Source organism: Coregonus lavaretus, assembly GCF_964263955.1.
Source record: "Coregonus lavaretus genome assembly, chromosome: 3".
Lineage (NCBI taxonomy): Eukaryota > Metazoa > Chordata > Actinopteri > Salmoniformes > Salmonidae > Coregonus > Coregonus lavaretus.
Window position 1 is genome coordinate 4,175,033 of NC_139990.1, and position 26,379 is coordinate 4,201,411.

Sequence of the window (26,379 nt, forward strand, 5' to 3'; positions counted from 1 at the left end):
ACCTAGGTGTCTGGTTAGGCCATAAACTATCCTTACAGACTCACATTAAGCATCTCCAATCCAAAGTTAAATCTAGAATCAGCTTCCTATTTTGCAACAAAGCCTCCTTCACTCATGCTGCCAAACATGCCCTCGTAAAACTGACTATCCTACCGATCCTTGACTTTGGCGATGTCATTTACAAAATAGCCTCCAACACCCTACTCAGCAAATTGGATGTAGTCTATCACAGTGCTATCCGTTTTGTCAGCAAAGCCCCATATACTACCCACCACTGTGACCTGTACGCTCTCGTTGGCTGGCCCTCACTACATATTCGTCGCCAAACCCACTGGCTCCAGGTCATCTATAAATCACTGTTAGGCAAATCCCCGCCTTATCTTAGCTCATTGGTCACCATAGCAACAAACACCCGTAGTATGCGGTCCAGCAGGTATATCTCACTGGTCATCCCCAAAGCCAACACCTCCTTTGGCCACCATTCCTTCCAGTTTTCTGCTGCCAATGACTGGAACGAACTGCAAAACTCTCTGAAGCTGGAGACTCTTATCTCCCTCACTAACTTTAAGCATCAGTTGTCAGAGCAGCTTACCGATCACTGCACCTGTACACAGCCCATCTGTAATTAGCCCACCCAACTACCTCATCCCCATATTGTTATTTATTTTGCTCATCTGCACCCCAGTATCTCTATTTGCACATCATCTTCTGCACATCTATCACTCCAGTGTTAATACTAAATTGTAATTATTTTGCACTGTCCTATTTATTGCCTTACCTCCATAACTTACTACATTTGCACACACTGTATATAGATGTTCTATTGTGTTATTGACTGTACGTTTTGTTTATCCCATATGTAACTCTGTGTTGTTGTTGTTTTTATCGCACTGCTTTGCTTTATCTTGGCCAGGTCGCAGTTGTAAATGAGAACTTGTTCTCAACTGGCTTACCTGGTTAAATAAAGGTGAAATAAAAAAATTATAAAAAAATCCCCTGCTCTTCACTTGGTTAGTCTCAGTAGATTTCCAGACAGAGAGATGATGTTAAACAAAAAGAGGGGAAGGAAAGCTGAATGTTTTCCTCTCTCTCTCTCTATCACAGCTATTCACTTTTGATTATCTAGCTAGCGCAGTCTGTTGAACCATAGGCTGTATACAGAATGGCAACCTATTCCCTGTGTAGTGCACACCTTTTGAACGCGTGGGCCCTGGTCAAAAGTAGTGCACTACATAGGGAATAGGGTGCCTATTTGGATGCATTCATAGAGACTGTGTATGAATCAAAGCAGGATTAGCAGACGCTGGCACTACAGGGAACACCAGAGTTATAACTTTCTGCCATAATTATTTCTTGAAAACGTGCAAAGATGTATGTACAGTATGATGTTTTTACAACGTCATTAGGTCGCTAGAGAGTTTGTTTGATTTGAATGTCAAAACTTATCAAGGCACATTTTGCTTTGATGATGTAATCACTCCTTTGAGATGTGAGTCAGATCTGACCCACGCATTTGTTCTGCCGTCTGTCTAAACACACCTACACTATCCCTGGTTGTGCAGAGGCCCTGTAGTGTGTGTATATGCACGTGTGTCAGGGCAGCAGGGGCTCGTCATACATACCCTGCTATCTGTGTCATCTCGTTGTCTGACTGGATGTGGAGTCAACATGGCTCACGGCACCGTACGGTTCTCTCTCCCACACACACAGGCGCACACACACAGACACTCACTTGATTCATTAAGACAGGAACCTCTTTTTACAAGCTGGAAAGCCCATGGCATTTAGACCTTTATAGTTTATCTCTCTCTCAATTCAATTTAATGGGCTGTATTGTCATGGGAAACATGTTTACGTTGCCAAAGCAAGTGAAATGGATAAACAAAAGTGAAATAAACAATAAAAAGTGAACAGTAAATATTACTCACACAAGTTCCAAAGGAATAAAGACATTTCAAATGTCATATTATGTCTATATAGAGTGTTGTAACGATGTGCAAATAGTTAAAGTACAAAAGGGAAAATAAATAAATATGGGTTGTATTTACAATGGTGTTTGTTCTTCACTGGTTGCCCTTTTCTTGTGGCAACAGGTCACAAATCTTGCTGCTGTGATTGCACACTGTGGTATAGATATGGATATGGGAGTTTATCAAAATTGGATTTGTTTTGGAATTCTTTGTGGGTCTGTGTAATCTGAGGGAAATAAGTGTCTCTAATATGGTCATACATTTGGCAAGAGGTAAGGAAGTGCAGCTCAGATTCCACCTCATTGTGTGGACAGTGTGCACATAGCCTGTCTTCTCTTGAGAGCCAGGTCTGCCTATGGCGACCTTTCTCAATAGCAAGACTATGCTCACTGTGTCTGTACATAGTCAAAGCTTTCCTTAATTTTGTGTCAGTCACAGTGGTCAGGTATTCTGCCACTGTGTACTCTCTGTTTAGGGCCAAATAGCATTAGAGAGAGAGAGAGATCTGTTTAGGGCCAAATAGCATTAGCGATAGCGAGAGAGAGAGAGAGCTGGAGGGGAAAGAAGAGTGTCTTGACCAATACTCTTTTCGAGTGGGACGGTACTTACATTCTGTCTGTCCCCGGTCAGGTGGGCGAATTCTACCATTTGGTTCCCAAACTGGCTGAAGATCTGGACAAACTCCTGGAAGGTGCTCACTCTCTCCAGCTGCTCCAAGGTTACTAGCACCTGGGTAAATCAGGAACACTACTACAGTAACTATCGCTGACTCCCACACATTACACATAACAACTCGACTTAAACATCAAATATTATACACAGAACTCAAAGATGGCTCCAGCTTTCTACCCGAACCAGGTCTTGAGAGATGGAGTAAAGTTGCTGTGACACCGTTAAGATGTGTGTGTGAATGGGGTTATAGATACAGAACGAGGCAGCAAAGCAAATTGATACGCAGACTCAATGTGGGCCTCGTCATACAAGTGATGGCCATCACGTTCACTTTCCACGCTTTCAAGCCAAAGTGTTCAGTAGACCAGCTTGTCATGACTGACTGACTGCAACGACGTCGAGGACCTGTCTGTAGAAACAGGAAAAGGTCATCGTGACAGGAAGTGGAATCGTGTCCCAATCGTCTGGTGAACGGGGAGAGAGAGGGAGCGAGGGAGAGGAAGGAGGATTGATGGTCATGTCTCCATGTCTCAGCAGATCACTCTGGCCCTGAGGCTGGGTGGCACTTGAGAAACCAATCAAATCACAGTGATTTACCCCAATCACCTCTACTGTACACACTGGAACACGCAGGGTGGGGTAAGGGGTGACCTGTGATTTCTCTGCAAAAGGAACGGAACAGAGTATATGTTATATGCGTGTTACTTTATGACATATGATTTTCATATCGTCATACCGTCCTTCTCTCATTCCGGGATTTACGGTATTACCAGTTTAGTACACGAGACGCAAAAAACATTGTGCATCTGTTACCAGAATTACAAAATTAGCACAAGTAATAGCGAATTTCCATGGAGGCTGCTAGCTAAATATGCTAACGAGAGTAAACGAAAATAAACAAATTGCAAAGACAGGCAAACCAGCTCATAAAGTTATACATATGTTGATCACTGATTGTCTAGATTCGTATCATCGACTGGACAGTCTATTTTGTTAATATGTTTTTTATCCGAAAAGACTAGGTGATTTGGTGGTTCTATTTCCGTTGTATTTTTGAGACGCTACTCGATGAGATAAACGTCAGGTTCAACTGAGAACACGTGTGTTTTTTAAACATCACAACACATATAGGTAGAAGTAAATGGGGCGGCAGGTAGCTTAGTGGGTAAGAGCGTTGTGCCAGTAACCGAAAGGTCGCTGGTTCTAATCCCCGAGCCGACTAGGTGAAAAATCTGTCGATGTGTCCTTAAGCAAGGCACTTAACCCTAATTGCTCCTGTAAGTCGCTCTGGATAAGAGCGTCTGCTAAATGACTAAAATGTAAATGTAGAAGCTACCGAATGTCATTTTTGGTGAGTCTGGACATTTACAATCGAACGTGAACAAGATATATTGTGCAAATGAACAACGTTTTGACGCATCCTTGTCTGCTCTGAAGCCGCATGTGTACACGCTGTCTGGAGTCGCTAGGGCAACGGGCCTGCCTGCTCTGCTCTGAGAAGATGGGGGAGGAGCAGACAGGCGAAGAACAGAGAGGAGACAAATGCAAGGAAATCAAAAGATAGCAGTGGCAGCTGTACAGATAACTCATCCAAAGGGTGTTGAGTTCTCAAACACGGCACAAAGATTACATCATATGATGCCCCGTCACCTTATTAATTCAGTAACTTACTTAGGGGTCACGTTAACGCAGAATTCTTAATTTTTCACACAGGAACAAAAACAACACGCGTAAGAAATCTCATGCTGCGTTTTGTAAATGCAGATCTGAAATGCATCTTACTGTAATTTCTGCTTGGCATCATACTAATTTTGTGCTGAAGTTGCACTTCTGAACTCAGATGAGAATTCACGAACGTGCATTCTATCTGCAGACAGCACTCTGACTGTGTAAGTTTCTTCTCCGTGTAGGCACTAGGCAGCCTACTTTCCTCAGGTAAAATGCAAGATGAACTCTAAGCAAAACATTAGGAAATGTAGCTGGCTACATTCTTTCTATGATAAACAATAGCAATATGATGGTCATGCATTGTTTTAGCAAAAAACAAATTTACTTGTGTGGCTGCCAGACAAATAGTGTTCCACTTCTGTTCATAAAAATGAAGCTATTTTCTGCCTAATGTGTTGCACTAATGTATTTTCTGTGAAGGAAAACTATAGTTGCACGTCCCTCATCCCTCTATTGAAAAAAAAAAACACTTGACCCTTGTCAATACACAGCTGGACTAGCTTTCACCAGTAGTGCCATTTACAAACAAACACGTGCTTGTCCTTCTAGACCTGTCTGCTGCCTTTGATACTGTGAACCATCAGATCCTCCTCTCCACCCTCTCCGAGCTGGGCATCTCCGGCGCGGCTCACTCTTGGATTGCGTCCTACCTGACCGGTCGCTCCTACCAAGTGGCGTGGCGAGAAGCTGTCTCCGCACCACGTGCTCTCACCACTGGTGTCCCCCAGGGCTCAGTTCTAGGCCCTCTCCTATTCTCGCTATACACCAAGTCACTTGGCTCTGTCATATCCTCACATGGCCTCTCCTATCATTGCTACGCTGACGACACACAACTAATCTTCTCCTTTCCCCCCTTCTGATAACCAGGTGGCGAATCGCATCTCTGCATGTCTGGCAGACATATCAGTATGGATGACGGATCACCACCTCAAGCTGAACCTTGGCAAGACGGAGCTGCTCTTCCTCCCGGGGAAGGACTGCCCGTTCCATGATCTCGCCATCACGGTTGACAACTCCGTTGTGTCCTCCTCCCAGAGTGCGAAGAGCCTTGGCGTGACCCTGGACAACACCCTGTCGTTCTCCGCTAACATCAAGGCGGTGACCCGATCCTGCAGGTTTATGCTCTACAACATTCGGAGAGTACGACCCTGCCTTACACAGGAAGCGGCACAGGTCCTAATCCAGGCACTTGTCATCTCCCGTCTGGATTACTGCAACTCGCTGTTGGCTGGGCTCCCTGCCTGTGCCATTAAACCCCTACAACTCATCCAGAATGCCGCAGCCCGTCTGGTGTTCAACCTTCCCAAGTTCTCTCACGTCACCCCGCTCCTCCGCACACTCCACTGGCTTCCAGTTGAAGCTCGCATCTGTTACAAGACCATGGTGTTTGCCTATGGAGCTGTGAGGGGAACGGCACCTCCGTACCTTCAGGCTCTGATCAGTCCCTACACCCAAACGAGGGCATTGCGTTCATCCACCTCTGGCCTGCTGGCTCCCCTTCCACTGCGGAAGCATAGTTCCCGCTCAGCCCAGTCAAAACTGTTCACTGCTCTGGCACCCCAATGGTGGAACAAGCTCCCTCACGACGCCAGGACAGCGGAGTCACTCACCACCTTCCGGAGACATTTGAAACCCCACCTCTTTAAGGAATACCTGGGATAGGATAAAGTAATCCTTCTACCCCCCCCCCCCCTAAATAAAAAAATAAAATAAAAAATAATAATAATTGTAAAGTGGTTATCCCACTGGCTATAGGGTGAATGCACCAATTTGTAAGTCGCTCTGGATAAGAGCGTCTGCTAAATGACGTAAATGTAAATGTAGATCAACTGTTCTGGGAACTGTACTGAACAAAAATATAAACGCAACAATTTCAACGATTTTACTGAGTTACAGTTCATATAAGGAAATCAGTCAATTGAAATAAATTCATTAGGCCCTAATCTATGGATTTCACAACTGGGCAGGGGCACAGTTTTACCCCACAGAAGGGCTTTGTTACAGACAGAAATACTCCTCAGTTTCATCAGCTGTCCTGGTGGCTGGTCTCCGACGATCCCGCAGGTGAAGAAGCCGGATGTGGAGGTCCTGGGCTGGCGTGGTTACACGTGGTCTGTGGTTATGAAACCTGTTGGCCGTACTGCCAAATTCTCTAAAACAATGTTGGCGGCTTATGGTAGAGAAATTAACATTACATTATCTGGCAACAGCTCTGGTGGACATTTCTGCAGTCTGCATGCCAATTCCACGCTTCCTCAAAACTTGAGACATCTGTGGCATTGTGTTGTGTGATAAAACTGCACATTTTAGAGTGGCCTTTTATTGTTCCCAGCACAAGGTGCACCTGTGTAATGATCATGGTGTTTAATCAGCATCTTGATATGCCACACCTGTCAGGTGGATGGATCATCTTGGCAAAGGAGAAATGCTCACTAACAGGGATGGAAACAAATTTGTGCCCAACATTTGAGAGAAACAAGCTTCTTCTGCGTATGGAACATTTCTGGGATCTTTTATTTCAGCTCATGAAACATGGGACCAACACTTTACATGTTGCGTTTATATTTTTGTTCAGTATATAAATCTTCATAATGTAAAATAATGTGAAGGGTAAAATGAAGAACATGCTTTATCTCCTAACGCATTGCACAAGTTGACTGCAGGTAGCTACAAATATTACAATTTATTGAAAAACTTGAAATAGTTAACGGTATTGATGGCATTGAATAACAATCCAGTGGCTATTTTTACCCCGGTATACGGTATACCGCTTAAGGCTAATACATACCTAGATAGATTCCTGGTAGCATATTATCTGTATTGCATTTAGTCACAACTTGGTCTGACCTGACACATGCATCACCCAACAAAGATACATGGTTTGACCTGACATATGCATCACCAAACAAAGTCAGCTGATGCATAATGCATCAAACCTTTCACACCTCAGACCCCCCAAAAACATCAATTATATAACGCTGTGATCCATCCATCTGGAGCAGTGTGTGTGTGTATGTGTGTGTGAGAGAGAGAGATGGTGAGTGTGATGGTGTGTGTGTGTGTGTGAGAGAGATTGTGAGTGTGATGGTGTGTGTGTGTGTGTGTGTGTGTGTGTGCATGTGTGCATCAGAGGCTTGGCCTGGCTCTCGAAGGGTAAACAGTAGTGACATCCTGCAGGCCAGGCAGAAGAGCTAGGCTGTTATCAGACAGAGACAGGGTTCAAAATTAAATTCTGTTTGCCAGTAATGGGAGCAGCCCCGTCCCCAGTCTGTCCAAACAGGCCTTACTAGACTAGACCAAACAGGCCCTTACCCCCCAGGACCCCGTGTGTGAGCACATCCCCTTCCTGAAAGCACCAGGTAGAGAAATGGTAAATGTGCTTCTTCTGTTATCTCCAGAGCAGCAGAGGACGGAGTTCTCCTGTACTGTATCATGGAGCTCCGATAAGATCTGAAAGACTGGATGGAGTCGCCAGTGCTGGGCGTTTGTGTCTTTGTGTGTGTGTGTGTGTGTGTGTGTGTGTGTGTGTATTGTGTCAGTGAAGGCTCCTCAGAGGAGGAAAGGGGAGGACCATCCTCCTCAGTGAATTTCATAAAAATAAAAATAGTGGGAAAAAAAATAAGTCATCATTTTTAGATAACACTATACTAAATATATTCACGTCAACAAATAATTGATTAAAACACAATGTTTTGCAATGAAGGTCTACATTAGCCTCAACAGCACTCTGTAGGGTAGCACCATGGTGTAGCCAGAGGACAGCTAGTTTCCGTCCTCCTCTGGGTACATTGAGTTCAATACAAAACCTAGGAGGCTCATGTTTCTCACCCCCTTCCATAGACTTACACAGTAATTATGACAACTTCCTACAACCTATCAGAGCTCTTGTAGCATGAACTGACATGCTGTCCACCCAATCAAAGCATAAGCTACAGCTAGCTAGCACTGCAGTGCATAAAATGTGGTGAGTAGTTGACTCAAAGAGAGAGAAAGAAACAGTTTTGAACAAATTATTTCTTCAAAAATGGAGGAGAGAGAGAGATAGCTATATATTTCGTATTTTTTTTTCACTTTCACTTACTTAGCTGGCAAATGCAGCTATCTAGTTTAGCCTACTCAAACACCCGGATCAAACAGAGACAGATGCTATGTTACCTTGTTGGCTATCCAACACTGGAACTCTTCCAAGTCAAGGTAAGCTTTTGGTTTTATTAATTTATTGCCACCGGGGCCTGAACGTGTAACTGCTAAACTGCTTGCTAACTGTACACTGTACTGCATGACTGTAGCGGGTTCACCAACGTATTAGTTCTAGTAGCTATGTTGACTTGACGTTAGCTAATATGGTGACAATGATGTAAGCTGTGTGTAGCGGTTAGCGGTTATGATATGAAGGTTTGGCTTGTAACGTTTTTATTTTCACCTGGTCACATACAGCTGATGTGTTGTGCATTTAAGTTCACAAGTGAATGGAAAAGGTGAGAGGAAGAAAACGCGTAGATGAGAGAAGGAATTATCCAACGATCAAAGGGATCATGCTGTTTGTATGTTGGCTGCTATGAAAGTGAACTGTGTTTGGGTGTGATCAGGGGTGTATTCATTCCGCCGATTCTGTTGAAAAACATTACTTAAACGGAAACAAACAGGGATAAACATACCTGAAGTTGTCCAATAGAAACTTGTTTGCAACTGTTGGGACTAATGATTACACCCTAGATCAGCTAGATGCAGCCTAAACCTATCGATGTTACATTGAGCTGGGTGAATGGAATATGAATGACAGTCATCCAATATGCTGGAATAGAAATAACGCCATGCTCATTAAAAAAAGAATCGTCCTGCCTTATCTTAAACGGCACAGACTGCCACTGGTGTGTGTGTTTGTGCGCACCTGCTTGTGAGTGTGTGTGTCTCTGTGTGTACCTACAGTGGGGAAAAAAAGTATTTAGTCAGCCACCAATTGTGCAAGTTCTCCCACTTAAAAAGATGAGAGAGGCCTGTAATTTTCATCATAGGTACACATCAACTATGACAGACAAAATGAGAAAAGAAAATCCAGAAAATCACATTGTAGGATTTTTAATGAATTTATTTGCAAATTATGGTGGAAAATAAGTATTTGGTCACCTACAAACAAGCAAGATTTCTGGCTCTCACAGACCTGTAACTTCTTCTTTAAGAGGCTCCTCTGTCCTCCACTCGTTACCTGTATTAATGGCACCTGTTTGAACTTGTTATCAGTATAAAAGACACCTGTCCACAACCTCAAACAGTCACACTCCAAACTCCACTATGGCCAAGACCAAAGAGCTGTCAAAGGACACCAGAAACAAAATTGTAGACCTGCACCAGGCTGGGAAGACTGAATCTGCAATAGGTAAGCAGCTTGGTTTGAAGAAATCAACTGTGGGAGCAATTATTAGGAAATGGAAGACATACAAGACCACTGATAATCTCCCTCGATCTGGGGCTCCACGCAAGATCTCACCCCGTGGGGTCAAAATGATCACAAGAACGGTGAGCAAAAATCCCAGAACCACACGGGAGGACCTAGTGAATAACCTGCAGAGAGCTGGGACCAAAGTAACAAAGCCTACCATCAGTAACACACTACGCCGCCAGGGACTCAAATCCTGCAGTGCCAGACGTGTCCCCCTGCTTAAGCCAGTACATGTCCAGGCCCGTCTGAAGTTTGCTAGAGTGCATTTGGATGATCCAGAAGAGGATTGGGAGAATGTCATATGGTCAGATGAAACCAAAATAGAACTTTTTGGTAAAAACTCAACTCAAGGACAAAGAATGCTCAGTTGCATCCAAAGAACACCATACCTACTGTGAAGCATGGGGGTGGAAACATCATGCTTTGGGGCTGTTTTTCTGCCAAGGGACCAGGACGACTGATCCGTGTAAAGGAAAGAATGAATGGGGCCATGTATCGTGAGATTTTGAGTGAAAACCTCCCATCAGCAAGGGCATTGAAGATGAAACGTGGCTGGGTCTTTCAGCATGACAATGATCCCAAACACACCGCCCGGGCAACGAAGGAGTGGCTTCGTAAGAAGCATTTCAAGGTCCTGGAGTGGCCTAGCCAGTCTCCAGATCTCAACCCCATAGAAAATCTTTGGAGGGAGTTGAAAGTCCGTGTTGCCCAGCGACAGCCCCAAAACATCACTGCTCTAGAGGAGATCTGCATGGAGGAATGGGCCAAAATACCAGCAACAGTGTGTGAAAACCTTGTGAAGACTTACAGAAAACGTTTGACCTGTGTCATTGCCAACAAAGGGTATATAACAAAGTATTGAGAAACTTTTGTTATTGACCAAATACTTATTTTCCACCATAATTTGCAAATAAATTCATTAAAAATCCTACAATGTGATTTTCTGGATTTCTTTTTCTCATTTTGTCTGTCATAGTTGACGTGTACCTATGATGAAAATTACAGGCCTCTCTCATCTTTTTAAGTGGGAGAACTTGCACAATTGGTGGCTGACTAAATACTTTTTCCCCCCATTGTACTTTGTTCTGTGTATCTGTGTCAGTGTGCATCTATGGCCCTATATCTACATTGTGTCTGTATGCATCTACAGTGAGGGAAAAAAGTATTTGATCCCCTGCTGATTTTGTACGTTTGCCCACTGACAAAGATATGATCAGTCTATAATTTTAATGGTACGTTTATTTGAACAGTGAGAGACAGAATAACAACAAAACAATCCAGAAAAACACATGTCAAAAATTTTATAAATTCATTTGCATTTTAATGAGGGAAATAAGTATTTGATCCCTCTGCAAAACATGACTTAGTACTTGGTGTTAAAACCCATGTTGGCAATCACAGAGGTCAGACGTTTCTTGTAGTTGGCCACCAGGTTTGCACATATCTCAGGAGGGATTTTGTCCTACTCCTCTTTGCAGATCTTCTCCAAGTCATTAAGGTTTCGAGGCTGACGTTTGGCAACTCGAACCTTCAGCTCCCTCCACATATTTTCTATGGGATTAAGGTCTGGAGACTGGCTAGGCCACTCCAGGACCTTAATGTGCTTCTTCTTGAGCCACTCCTTTGTTGCCTTAGCCGTGTGTTTTGGGTCATTGTCATGCTGGAATACCCATCCACGACCCATTTTCAATGCCTTGGCTGAGGGAAGGAGGTTCTCACCCAAGATTTGACGGTACATGGCCCCGTCCATCGTCCCTTTGATGCGGTGAAGTTGTCCTGTCCCCTTAGCAGAAAAACACCCCCAAAGCATAATGTTTCCACCTCCATGTTTGACGGTGGGGATGGTGTTCTTGGGGTCATAAGCAGCATTCCTCCTCCTCCAAACACAGCGAGTTGAGTTGATGCCAAAGAGCTCGATTTTGGTCTCATCTGACCACAATACTTTCACCCAGTTCTCCTATGAATCATTCAGATGTTCATTGGCAAACTTCAGACGGGCCTGTATATGTGCTTTCTTGAGCAGGGGGACCTTGCGGGCGCTGCAGGATTTCAGTCCTTCACGGCGTAGTGTGTTACCAATTGTTTTCTTGGTGACTATGGTCCAAGCTGCCTTAAGATCATTGACAAGATCCTCCCGTGTAGTTCTGGGCTGATTCCTCACTGTTCTCATGATCATTGCAACTCCACGAGGTGAGATCTTGCATGGAGCCCCAGGCCGAGGGAGATTGACAGTTCTTTTGTGTTTCTTCCATTTGCGAATAATCGCACCAACTGTTGTCACCTTCTCACCAAGCTGCTTGGCGATGGTCTTGTAGCCCATTCCAGCCTTGTGTAGGTCTACAATCTTGTCCCTAACATCCTTGGAGAGCTCTTTGGTCTTGGCCATGGTGGAGAGTTTGGAATCTGATTGATTGATTGCTTCTGTGGACAGGTGTCTTTTATACAGGTAACAAGCTGAGATTAGGAGCACTCCCTTTAAGAGTGTGCTCCTAATCTCAGCTTGTTACCTGTATAAAAGACACCTGGGAGCCAGAAATCTTTCTGATTGAGAGGGGGTCAAATACTTACTTTCCTCATTAAAATGCAAATCAATTTATAACATTTTTGACATGCGTTTTTCTGGATTTTTTTGTTGTTATTCTGTCTCTCACTGTTCAAATGTTATAAATAAACATACCATTAAAATTATAGACTGATAATTTCTTTGTCAGTGGGCAAACGTACAAAATCACCAGGGGATCAAATACTTTGTTCCCCTCACTGTATGGCCCTAGATCTACATTGTGTCAGTGTGCATCTATGGCCCTATATCTAAATGTATATTGTGTCTATGATGTGTGTGTATCCCACTGTGTGGTAGGAATCGATACCTACTTTGTTGCGTGAGGTGATGATCTGTTTGATGACGATGCGGTCTGCGAGGACCAGGACTTTGGTGACGGAGGAGAGGAGCATGCGGGCGGCCTTCACCATGCCTGTCCGGTCACTGAACACTGTGTTGCGTCCGTCCACAGGGGGGGCCACCGGCGTCCCAACATCTGTCAGCTTGGCTATGGCATCCCCTAGGACAAAAAGGACAAAAGGAGGTGGAGAATGATGGTGATGAGGATGATCATGGTGATGAGGAGGATGAGGAAGAGGATGATGAGGATGATCATGGTGATGAGGAGGAGGATGATGGTGATGAGGATGATCATGGTGATGAGGAGGAGGAGGAAGAGGAGGATGATCAAATCTATACGGATTTTTCTATATCATTCAGCATACAAATGCCATACAACATTTTCAGAGGTACCATATCAATTTTCACTGTATCTCCATTTTCTAATACTTGGTCATACTGCTTCACAGTGGTAAGTGTCTTTCAAACAATCCTCCCAGAGAGCTCATCATTTAGTGTTTCATGCAAACCCCATTATCCAAAAATGTGTTCAAAATGTGACATCTAGAATTCAGCTTCACTTTGTTTGAGATGTTTAGCTAGCTAAAGCCCCTTAGGTTCCCTCCCATGGTTGGTGCCCCCTCTCCTGTCAGTCAACAGCAGCACCATAAACCCCAGTAGGAACATCTCATCCTTAACAGGCAGGCTGGCACAGGAGGATTATATTCAGCCCGGTGGCACTGCAGCAATGTGATGCCAGCCAATGCCAGGGCCCAATTGGCAGGCCCTCTGAGAGGCATGACCAGGCCATTTCAAACTGAGCGGCTGGTACACTGGAGGGTCATAGTTCGTTCACGAAATTCCAAAACAACCCTGGGTGGACGAGGGAAAAGGACGGCAAATAAAGGAAAATGAACACACAAATACTGAAGAACCTTAACCACAACAGTCTCAGGCAGTACAGAGAGAGATAGAGAGAGAGAGAGAGAGAGAGAGAGAGGGAGGAGGGCGAAGAGAGAGAGACTTGTCTTACGTTGGATACATGGTTTGCCTCCTTATTTGGGTTGGCTTGCATTCCAAAAGAAAGTGCAATGATGCACTGATTGCATCCGGATGCCAGAATGCCACAAACCAGCTGAAACATTCAGCCTGGCTCACAAAGAATGCTGCTGAACCCCAGAATAGGCTCCGGAATAAGCACGGAGCATGATGATGCTATGCCAGATTCCCCCTCCATCACATAAGGGTTCCCCTATTTTGCTTCACAACAGTGTTGTAACAGTGTTGCTCATTCGTATTCTTGTTCTAGGCCAGACTCGTCACGGTGTGTTTGTTCCCCCATTTGTTCTATCCTGACCTTGTTCTTCTTGTGAAACATGGGTTTGAGTTGTGCAGAGAGAACAGCAATTTATTGAGCACGTCTCTTTATCGCTAAGCTCTCTTTCAATGGGAATTGTACACTTGACTTGATTAACATCTGTGGAGTCCTTTAACAAGTCCTTACCATAAAGATAGTCTTATAACAGGGTGATTGTGATGCTATGTAGTCTACAGCCTGCAGGTTGCACTGACAGACGGTTGGTGAGATACAGGACCTAGGTGCCTTTTAAACACTCACTATCCAAAACTCTTAATATAGTATTTGCCTCCTAAAACCTCAGTTAGAGACATTCATTTGTTTGGACTGGTCCAACAGAACAGACTGAAACCAACAACTCAGCCTCAGTGCCCCCTATCTACGATGTCGCCCCATGATGGAAATCACCAAATTAAAGTAATGTAATCACCTTTTTTATTTATTTGATTATGCTGCCTGCCTCCCTCCCTGCCTGCTGCCTCCATCACTGCCCCCCCGTCCTCCTTCCTGCCAGCCCGAATCCCTTCCTGCCTGCCCGTCCTCCGTCCTGCCTGCCCGTCTCACTTCCTGCCTGCCCGTCCCCCTTCCTGCCTGCCCGTCTCCCTTCCTGCCTGCCCGTCTCCCTTCCTGCCTGCCCGTCTCCCTTCCTGCCTGCCTGTCTCCCTTCCTGCCTGCCCGTCTCCCTTCCTGCCTGTCCATGTACCTTCCTGCCTGCCCGTCTCCCTTCCTGCCTGCCCGTCTCCCTTCCTGCCTGTCCGTGTACCTTCCTGCCTGCCCGTCTTTCTTCCTGCCTGCCTGTCTCCCTTCCTGCGTTGGAGGAGTCCTGCTTAGTCTCTCCCTCCGTCTGGCTACACGTTAAGAGGCCATCAATCCTTTCCTGCAGATTTAAAGCTTTACCTCTCTTTCCTTCTATCACAGAGAAGACAACTTCATTCCGTCCCAAAATGACAGAGGGAAAAGTTCACATTCTCTCTTTTTAATGGTGAACGTCAAATATTATCTCAATAGAGTATAGAAGGTAAGATGGCAGATAGGAGTAGAAGGAATAAATTGGCCACAGTGGGCCACTCTGGCTGACGATTCCCACTAGCTCTCTTTTGTATGGGTTCAGCCCTTTTCAAATCAGCACACTGGGGGATTAAAAGACACTGTTACACATGCCGGTTCTCCCAAACATAAACCTATTATCCACTGTGTTGGGGGTCTAAATTCTTAATTCTTATCCTGTGAGATTTTGTTTTGGACTTATCAACAGGATAAGACTGCAATTGGGCTTCAGGCTTTAGGCTTTGTCCCCGTATTCATCTTGCTATTTTTCGCTTGATAAGAGTTGCAAAGCCGGCTCAAAAATATATTACACTGTTCAGTTGAAAGGGTGGTGATAGCCGCGGTGTAGATATCCTCCTCCCGCGAAGAGTGTTGAAAGAGGGGGGGCACAAGTGGGAAACAGCGGTCACATCTCCCTCTCCATTTACTCTCTCTTTTTGCCTCAATTATTTGTAAGCAAAGGATGCAACCGCCGACAGCTGAGGCTAGAGACAATCTCTCTCTCTCCCTCTGAGCAAGAGTCGATACTGCAGACGAGTGAACTCTGTCCAGAAGACAAACCTCAGAAAGCCTTCATTATGCCTGCAGCACTGCCTGGTACACAAACACTTCAGCCTCAAATCAGAACCATGACACAGCTCTCTACCTCTCCAAACCTGACTCACACTGTTATTTTCTCTGTCTCTGCATTTCCCCCCTCAAGCAAGAGCAGAAGTAACTCTGTTCACTTCACTTTAGCCTTAAGTCTTACAAACTTCAACTCAACTTCACTCAAAACGAACAAAAACAACAAAGCCTCCAACTTCTGGATGCCTCCGGTGCGGTTGTGTTTGATAGGCAGAGTGATGTCTTGAAGGAAAACACATTTTAAACCATTTATTTATGATGAAAACAATCCCAAAAACACTCCGTTAGTTGGACTCCTAGACTGCATCCGAAATGGCATCCTATTCCCTATATAGTGCACTACTTTTGACCAGGGCTCGTATGGGGCTTTGGTCAAAAGTAGTGCACTAGATGGTAGGGCTGGGAATTGCCAGGGACCTCACAATACGATATTATCATGATACTTAGGTGCCGATCCGATATGTATTGCAATTCTCATGATTCTATATGTATTGCGATTCGATAGTGATTTTATTGCGTTTTGGAGCAGGTACACCCAAATAGCGCAAAAAATAATATTGAGTTATTGTCAAAACGATAGGATACGATATATCCCAATATGCAACTGTATCGATCTTTTCCCACATCACTACTACATAGGGAAAAGGATGCCATTTCAGACACAGACCTAATTACCTGCTCTGCGGGCCTCGAAACAAGCCATGCCCATCTCCTCCTTCAGCTCCTCGTTCTCCACGGCGATGGCCTCGCCTACGGCAACAAAGCGTCCCACAGCAACGCTGACGGCCTGGCCCACTCTCTGGATGGCCTGCTGGGTCCGCTCCGACTTCTTCGGCTTGTCTTTGTGGTTGATCAGTGTGGTGATCTAGGAGGATACAGAGACTGGTCAGTGTGGTGATACAGAGACACAGGCTGGTCAGTGAGGTGATACAGAGACACATGCTGATCAGTGAGGTGATACAGAGACACAGGCTGATCAGTGAGGTGATACAGAGACACATGCTGATCAGTGAAGTAATCCTTGTCTGTTTGTAATATAGGTGTATAGGAACCACACTACCATTTAAAGGAATCATATTTTGGGGTGGTGCTACCAGAGAATGCTGTCATAGCTGGTGAGGAAATGGTTATCTGAAGACTGCTGGTTTAAATCCCAGTAATTCTATCTAACTTTCCATGGCACAGTGTGCTGCTGTGCTCAACCTGAATCAGCATACCAACCCATTTCACTGTGGAACAGCATGTTTTCCCAAAACAAATCACTGTCTACACCATCCAGGGTCCAGTGTGTAAACACAGGCCGTGGTTCCACCACTTTGCCCAAGTGAGGAACCAGAAGAAAAGTAGAAATTAGAATCATTTCCTTTTCCCGGAGAGAGACAGAGAGCTGATTGCTGATTTCCTATGGAGTAGCCTAACAGGTGGAGAGCCGGCTGTGAGAGAGCAGGAAAGAAGAGGTGTCTCCCGTAGCGCAGCACGCATGCACGCACACACACACAACTCACGTGGGGCCTGTTAGCGACGATCAGAGTCATCTATTATGTATAGGTTTTAACCAATTACTATCAATTATTCAATGATTGTTTCCATTCGGGTAACTAAGGCATTCCCTTCCAGACCATAACAGAGCACAATTGGTGAGAGAGCAGTCGGGGGAATTTAAATTGGTACACAACTGGCATTCTCAAGGCCCACTAACTCCTGGAGTGTGTCCCAAATGGCACCCTATTTCCTTTGTAGCACACTACTTTCGACCAGGGCCCACTATTAAGGGAGAAGGGTGCCATTTGGGACACAACACTGTGGTCAGCTATCTATAATGTAGTAGGTTTACTGTACAAACCATGGTGCTTATAAACAAGTTTAAAACAATTGTAAAGCACGTGTAAAACTGGCTAAACTTGGCTCCGCAAAACACAGCTATCGATTCCTTCCAAAAATATATGTGGTTGGATTATTTGAAACAAGATTTCATCCAAACAGTGTCTCAAATGATTATTTTTGGATTTGGAAAACAAATTCAAATACCTCAGAACTGACTTTAGAATAGAAAGTGATGGAACAGATAATGTGTGTCCAATACCTATATAGGTGAATTGGAAAAGAGGACCAGAGGGAGAAACAAAGACGAGAGAGAGAGAGAGACAGAAAGAGAGAGAGGTAGAAAGAATGAGAACGTAAAGAGGAGGCACTAGGGAGCTGGAACGTAAAGAGGAAGGACGAGGGAGCTGGAACGTAAAGAGGAGGCACAAGGGAGCTGGAACGTAAAGAAGAAGAACTAGGGAGCTGGAACGTAAAGAGGAGGCACTAGGGAAATGGAACGTAAAGAAGAAGAACTAGGGAGCTGGAACGTAAAGAGGAAGCACTAGGGCGCTGAAAATAAAAGAGGAAGCATTAGGGCACTGGAAGGTAACGAGGAAGCACTAGGGAGCTGGAACGTAAAGAGGAAGCACTAGGGAGCTGGAACGTAAAGAGGAAGCACTAGGGAGCTGGAACGTAAAGAGGAAGCACTAGGGAGCTGGAACGTAAAGAGGAAGCACTAGGGAGCTGGAACGTAAAGAGGAAGCACTAGGGAGCTGGAACGTAAAGAGGAAGCACTAGGGAGCTGAAACGTAAAGAGGAAGCACTAGGGAGCTGAAACGTAAAGAGGAAGCACGAGGGAGCTGGAACGTAAAGAGGAAGGACGAGGGAGCTGGAACGTAAAGAGGAAGCACTAGGTAGCTGGAACGTAAAGAGGAAGCACTAGGGAGCTGGAACGTAAAAAGGAAGCACTAGGGAGCTGGAACGTAAAGAAGAAGAACTAGGGAGCTGGAACGTAAAGAGGAAGCACTAGGGCACTGGAACGTAAAGAGGAGGCACGAGGGAGCTGGAACGTAAAGAGGAAGCACGAGGGAGCTGGAACGTAAAGAGGAGGCACGAGGGAGCTGGAACGTAAAGAGGAAGCACGAGGGAGCTGGAACGTAAAGAGGAAGCACGAGGGAGCTGGAACGTAAAGAGGAAGAACGAGGGAGCTGGAACGTAATGAGGAAGCACTAGGGAGCTGGAACGTAAAGAAGAAGAACTAGGGAGCTGGAACGTAAAGAGGTAGCACTAGGGAGCTGGAAAGAAAAGAGGAAGCACTAGGGCGCTGGAAGGTAAAGAGGAAACACTAGGGAGCTGGAATGTAACGAGGAAGCACTAGGGAGCTGGAATGTAAAGAGGAAGCACTAGGGAGCTGGAACGTAAAGAGGAAGCACGAGGGAGCTGGAACGTAGAGGAAGCACGAGGGAGCTGGAAAGACAAGAGGAAGCACTAGGGCGCTGGAAGGTAAAGAGGAAACACTAGGGAGCTGGAAGGTAAAGAGGAAACACTAGGGAGTTGGAACGTAAAGATGAAGTACTAGGGAGCTCATCAAGTGCAGTGGGGATAGGTAATTCCCCTTCATCCACCTGCTTTTCACAGCCCACTCTTCAACCAGAATCACAGCCCACTCTTCAACCAGAACAGATCCACAGCCCACTTTTCAAACAGAACAGAACCACAGCCAACTCTTCAACCAGAACCACAGCGCGCTCTTCATCCAAAACAGAACCACAGCCCACTCTTCAACCAGGCGGCAGGTAGCCTAGCGGTTAAGAGCGTTGGGTCAGTAACCGAAAGGTCGCTGGTTCAAATCGCCAAGCAGGCTAAGTGAAAAATATGTCGATGTGCCCTTGAGCAAGGCACTTAACCCTAATTGCTCCTGTAAGTTGCTCTGGATAAGAGCATCTGCTAAATTACTAAAATGTAACAAAACCAAAGCCCATTCTTCAACCAGAACAGAACCACAGCCCATTCTTCAACCAGAACAGAACGACAGCACACTTTTCAACCAGAACCACAGCCCATTTTTCAACCAGAACAGAAGATGCTCGAGGCATATTAATTGGAAGGGGGCGGCGGGTGAGTTTGGAGTGAGTGCGTGACTACGTGATGTCACAGTGTAGCCGAGTGGGACGCGATGGTTGGTTTAGTGACATGTGTCCCTGAAGAGTAGGATAATCAGAAAACGAGAGAAAATGTAACAGAGCATATCTCTCACTCTCGCCCTTATCTGCCCCTCTCTCTCTTCCCTCTCTCCTTCAATGCATCACAACAGCGTTGCCTGGCCAGGATTAGATAGCCACTAGTTACGTTGCCTCCAAACCAAGGAGCTCTCGATAACTCACCTACAGAAAAAAATTAGCCATTCTATAGGAAAAGGGAAATCCAATTTCTGTCCCAAAGCCTGAATACTGGATGAGATCTACTACTGTATATAACAGCATAGGACAATGGTGACTCAGTGATAGAGTTACCATATATCATACTGCACACAACCTCTGCAGAACATTAGAATGTTTGGCCTGAATTCAAATCAACATCACAGTGACATTTACATTCTGTGCAGACTTAATGGACAATCCATTTTTCTAATCTAATCATTAGAGTCATGTGTCTTCACTACCCAGTAGATGAGGATAACGGATGGTGTGTGCGTGCGTGCGCATGGCGTGCGTATTTGGCGTGCAGGTCATAAAGGGCCAGAATCAGGGGCATCTGCCATTCATGACACTCAAATGCCCTCTCGTGCTGGCACTCACCCAGAAAAGAAGGGATGAGACAGAACCTCGGGAACCTGACCAGTGCATCTGGTTGTGTCCCAAATGGAACACTATTCCCTATATAGAGCACTACTGTTGACCAGTCCCTGGGAAATAGGGTGCCATTTGGGAAACACCCTCTGCCTTTTAGCAGCCTGTTGAACGACTGTGGAAACCTGATAATAGCTCCCTCCGTGAGAAATCCCTCCATTTACTCTTGAAGAACAAGGAGAAAATGAGAGAGAGAATGAGAGAGTGAGAGAAAGAGAGAGTGAGAGAAAGAGAGGGGGAGAGAAATAAAAAGAGAGGGAGAGAGCTGCTATATGGGTCTAAACCCAAAAGAGGGAGGGAGGGAGGGAGGGAGGGAGAGATCCTATATTGCTCTAAAATCAAAAGAGAGAGAGACATATGGGTCTAAAACCAAAATGTCTCATTATCTGACAGAGAGGAGGAAAACTGGCCAACACCAACAAACTATAGCCTAGCTCTAAACACTACACCATACATCAGCCTATATATTTTGGCTTGGTCATACGGACCACAGTATGCTGTCAATTCCTCTCTCTTATCTTACTGTCCATGTGGCTCTGTTCAGACCAACAATAAAAGTGACATTATCTTTATTAGTCTTATCAGCAACAAGCCCCTGTATCAATATGAAGTCAATATGTCCATCCAAACAGTAATGCTATGAACACATTCTATGTTTGCGTCCCAGAATTGCACCCTATTCCCGAAGTAGTGCACTACTTTTGACCAGAGCCCTATGTGCCCTGGTCAATAGCAGCGCACTAAATAGGGAATAGTGTGCAATTATAGTGTCCAATAGTGTCCAATCTAATTAAGCAAGCCATTCAGTGGAAGTTGTTCTTGTTCAACAGCATCAGTGTCTGTGGTTGTCAGGCAAAAACACTGCAGAGTGTTATTCATTTGAGTGTGAAACGTGGCATTGAGCACGCAAGCGCACACACACCTGACACACCCCCATGCATCCCACTGAGAACAGAACAGCCTCAGAGCATCATGCTGATGAAACTAATACCTGTCAAGGATTCAGAAGAAAACAGCTAGACTTCAAAGAACAAACAAAAACAAATGTTTCTTTAGCCTCAGACTTTATCGGAACAAAGCACATCACCTGTTTATAGAGGAGTACACAAATACATACAGATAGAGATGCCGATGCACACGCACGCACGCCCAGACCACACGCAATTACGCACACATCACATTGCTGCAACAACAAAATCCAACCCCACAATGGAAACAGAGGAGAAGAACAGGAGAGAATAGGCTTTGATGTGTATGGGCTTACAGGAAACGTATTCCTGAAGGACACACTGACTATAAATCTGACTTTTAACTAAATCTGGAAATACTTGTGCCTGCCTCCTGTGCCTGCCTCCTGTGCCTGCCTCCTGAGGCTACCCCCTGAGGCTACCCCCTGAGGCTACCCCCTGAGGCTGCCCCCTGAGGCTATCCCCTGAGGCTGCCTCCTGAGGCTACCCCCTGAGGCAACCCCCTGAAGCTACCCCCTGAGGCTACCTCCTGAGCCTGCCTCCTGAGGCTACCTCCTGTGCCTGCCTCCTGAGGCTGCCTCCTGAGGCTACCGACAGCTCAACAAAATACTCAGTTTTATCATATCAATGTAATTCTGTCTTTCTGCCCTTGGTGTAATAATATCCGTGTGTGTGTGTGTGCGCATGTGTTTTTCTATTTACACAAAGGATTTCAATCATACTCTGTTTCTGAGAAGCGATCTAGAGGCTTTCCAGTTATTGGTAAATCCCATAGGGAAAATCCAGTCAATTCTTCTTAGCAGTAATAGCAAACACTGTGGCTCTGTCAAGATTGCAGCCTAATCCCTACGTAGTGCACTACTTTTAACCAGAGCCCTGGTCAAAAGTAGTGCACTACATAGGGAATCCAGTGCTTTGCAAAAGTATTCATCCCCCTTGGCGTTTTTCCTATTTTGTTGTATTACAACCTGTAATTTAAATGGATTTTTATTTGGATTTCATGTAATGGACATACACAAAATAGTCCAAATTGGTGAAGTGAAATGAGAAAAATAACTTGTTTCAAAAAATTATAAGAAATAAATAACGGAAAAGTGGTGCGTGCATATGTATTCACCCCCTTTGCTATGAAGCCCCTAAATAAGATCTGGCGCAACCAATTACCTTCAGAAGTCACATAATTAGTTAAATAAAGTCCACCTGTGTGCAATCTAAGTGTCATATGATCTGTCACATGATCTCAGTATATATACACCTGTTCTGAAAGGCCCCAGAGTCTGCAACACCACTAAGCAAGGGGCACCACCAAGCAAGCGGCACCAAGAAGACCAAGGAGCTCTCCAAACAGGTCAGGGACAAAGTTGTGGAGAAGTACAGATCAGGGTTATAAAAAAATATCAGAAACCTTGAACATCCCACGGAGCTCCATTAAATCCATTATAAAAAAATTGAAAGAATATGGCACATTTACATTTTAGTCATTTAGCAGACGCTCTTATCCAGAGCGACTTACAGTTAGTGAATACATACATGTTTTTTTGTGTGTTTTTTTTTCCATACTGGCCCCCCGTGGGAAACGAACCCACATCCCTGCCGGCAAACCCTCCCCTACCTTGGACAACGCTGGACCAATTGTGCGCCACCCATGGGTCTCCCGGTCGCGGCCGGCTGCGACAGAGCCTGGACTCGAACCAGGATCTCTAGTGGCACAGCTTGCACTGCTATGCAGTGTCTTAGACCACTGCGCCACTCAGGAGTCACCGAGTGACCACAACAAACCTGCCAAGAGAGGGCCGCCCACCAAGCCCTGCCACATCCGACGGAGTACTCGGATTCAATCTTAGTCCTGTATTGACGCTTTGCCTGTTTGATGGTTCACCTGAGGTCATAGTGGGATTTCTTATAAGCGTCCGCTCCTTGATAGTGTCCCGCTCCTTGATAGCGGCAGCTCTAGCCTTTAGATCGGTGCAGATGTTGCCTGTAATCCATGGCTTCTGGTTGGGATATGTACGTACGGTCACTGTGGGGACGGCGTCGTCGATGCACTTACTGATGAAGCCGGTGACTGAGGTGGTATTGACTGAGGTGGTATACTCCTCAATGCCATTGGATGAACCCCGGAACATATTCCAGTCTGTGCTAGCAAAACAGTCCTGTAGCGTAGCATCTGCGTCATCTGACCACTTCCGTATTGAGCGAGACACTGGTACTTCCTGCTTTAGTTTTTGCTTGTATGAGTCTCTGTGTGTAAAGAAAAGGTAGTCTAGAGTTTTTTTCCCCTCTGGTTTCACTTGTGACATGCTGGTAGAAATGAGGTAAAACGAATTTAAGTTTGCCTGCATTAAAGTCCCCGGCCACTAGGAGCGCCGCTTTTGGATGACCATTTTCTTGTTTGCTTATGGCCTTATACAGCTCGTTATCACTCTGAGAGCTCTAGAGTTCCTCCGTTGAGATGGGAGAACTTTCCAGAAGGACAACCATCTCTGCAGCACTCCACCAATCAGGCCTTCATGGTAGAGTGGCCAGACGGAAGCCACTCCTGAGTAAAAGACCATGACAGCCCACTTGGAGTTTGCCAAAAGGCACATAAAGACTCTTAGACCATGAGAAACAAGATTCTCTGGTCTGATAAAACCAAAATTGAACTCTTTGGCCTGAATGCCAAGCGTCACGTCTGGAGGAAGCCTGGAACCATCCCTACGGGGAAGCATGGTGGTGGCAGCAACATGCTGTGGGGATGTTTTTCAGCGGCAGGGACTGGGAGACTAGTCAGGATCGAGGCAAAGATGAACGGAGCAAAGTACAGAGAGATCCCCGATGAAAACCTGCTTCAGAGCGCTCAGGACCTCAGACTGGGGCAAAGGTTCACCTTCCAACAGGACAACAACCCTAAGCACACAGCCAAGACAATGCAGGAGTGGCTTCGGGACAAGTCTCTGATTGTCCTTGAGTGGCCCAGCCAGAGACCGGACTTGAACCTGATCGAACATCTCTGGAGAGACCTGAAAATAGCTGTGCAGCAACGCTCCCCATCCAACCTGACAGAGCTTGAGAGGATCTGCAGAGAGGAATGGGAGAAACTCCCCAAATACAGGTGTGCCAAGCTTGTAGCGTCATACCCAAGAAGACTCGAGGCTGTAATCGCTGCCAAAGTGCTTCAACAAAGTAACGAGTAAAGGGTCTGAATACTGTAAATGTAATGTTTCAGTTTTAATTTTTGATATAAATTTGCAAATTGTGTCATTATGGGGTATTGTGTGTAGATTGATGAGAAAAAAAACGGATTTAATTAATTTCAGAATAAGGCTGTAACGTAACCAAATGTGGAACAAGTCAAGGAGTCTGAATACTTTCCGAATGCACTGTAGTACATTAAGCAAATTCGTAACATTTTGTAAAGTCTTGTGATGGCAGGAGACTTGTGTTCGAATACTGGTCGGTCATGCAATGACTATAGCGATAGACTGTAGACTGTACAGCAAACCTCCGTTCCAGTTGAGCAGAAGGACATCAACTGAAAACAGGATTGTGTGGTTGAGTCTCTAATTGGGGGATAAGGTATTTTAAAAAACAGAAGTACTAATCAACACAGTAATTAAAAGATGCTGAAACCTTGGCAACACTCTCTTCCACTGAAACAAGGGCCATTCAAATTGAGCCAGTGACACAGACACTGTAACCAAGGGCTGTGCTGCATCTTTGCTCTGCTCTCTGCTGCAAAGCTCTCAGGTCGCTAACAGGACACAGTCCTCTACTATCACAGGACTATCATTTTGTCACAGAACATCGAGAACATTGCCCTCAAACTGACAGGCTTTTCTTTTCATCCCTTATACAATATGTTTTCCACAGGGTTGGACTTCTTTTCAGGAACCTGAACCGAGGTGAAACACTGGTCTTTCTGCTGTGTAATGCTGCTGAGATGAGGCTGTTCTGTTCACAGGGGGATTGGGGAGAAAGATGAAAGTCGCGCTGAATATGCACTTTAATGGAAGAACAAATTCCTTCCAAATTGGCTGTGAGTGGATGAGGCTCAGCTAGCTCAGTACGGCGAGAGAGAGAGAGAGAGAGAGAGAGAGAGAGAGAGAGAGAGAGAGAGAGAGAGAGAGAGAGAGAGAGAGAGAGAGAGAGAGAGAGAGAGAGAATAGAATAGAGAGAATAGAGAGAGAGAGAGAGAGAGAGAGAGAGAGAGAGAATAGAGAGAGAGAATAGAGAGAGAGAGAGAGAGAGAATAGAGAATAGAGAGAGAGAGAGAGAGAGAGAGAGAGAGAGAGAGAGAGAGAGAGAGAGAGAGAGAGAGAGAGAGAGAGAGAGAGAGAGAGAGAGAGAGAGAGAGAGAGAGAGAGAGAGAGAGAGAGAGAAGGCAGATAATTAAGATCAAAGAGTGGAATGGGGACAGTGTGTAATACTTAGGAGAGGACACACGTTACACAAAGGCCCCTGGCCTGCTACTGTCTAAGATAGGACATCTCTCTCTCTCTGCAATGCATCTCTCTCAAATCAATTTCAATTTAAGGGCTTTATTGGCATGGGAAATGTATGTTAACATTGCCAAAGCAAGTGAAGTAGATAATAAACAAAAGTGAAATAAACAATCAATATTAACAGTAAACATTACACTCAGAAGTTCCAAAAGAATAAAGACATTTCAAATGTCATATTATGTATATATACAGTGTTGTAACGATGTGCAAATAGTTAAAGTACAAATGGGAAAATAAATCAACATAAAAATGGGTTGTATTTACAATGGTGTTTGTTCTTCACTGGTTGCCCTTTTCTTGTGGCAACAGGTCACAAATCTTGCTGCTGTGATGGCACACTGTGGTTTTTCACCCAGTAGATAAGGGAGTTTATCAAAATTGGGTTTGTTTTCGAATTCTTTGTGGATCTCTGTAATCTGAGAGAAATATGTGTCTCTAATATGATCATACATTTGGCAGGAGGTTAGGACGTGCAGCTCAGTTTCCATCTCATTTTGTGGGCAGTGTGCACATAGCCTGTTTTCTCTTGAGAGCCAGGTCTGCCTATGGCAGC

At 45.1% G+C, this 26,379-nt stretch overlaps 1 protein-coding gene across 2 annotated transcripts in view; it reads right to left on the reverse strand.

Moving 5' to 3' along the window:
* The window catches only part of LOC311124851 (alpha-catulin-like), a 104,231-nt gene that overhangs the window by 41,640 nt on the left and 36,212 nt on the right, over positions 1-26,379 (reverse strand). For both annotated transcript variants that reach the window (XM_084158341.1, XM_084158342.1), the window contains exons 2-4: positions 16,398-16,587; positions 12,685-12,872; positions 2,580-2,699 (exon numbers count right to left, since the gene is read on the reverse strand). In XM_084158341.1, coding sequence (XP_084014467.1) covers positions 2,580-2,699; positions 12,685-12,872; positions 16,398-16,587 — 498 coding nt within the window. The remainder of the gene's footprint in view (positions 1-2,579; positions 2,700-12,684; positions 12,873-16,397; positions 16,588-26,379) is intronic.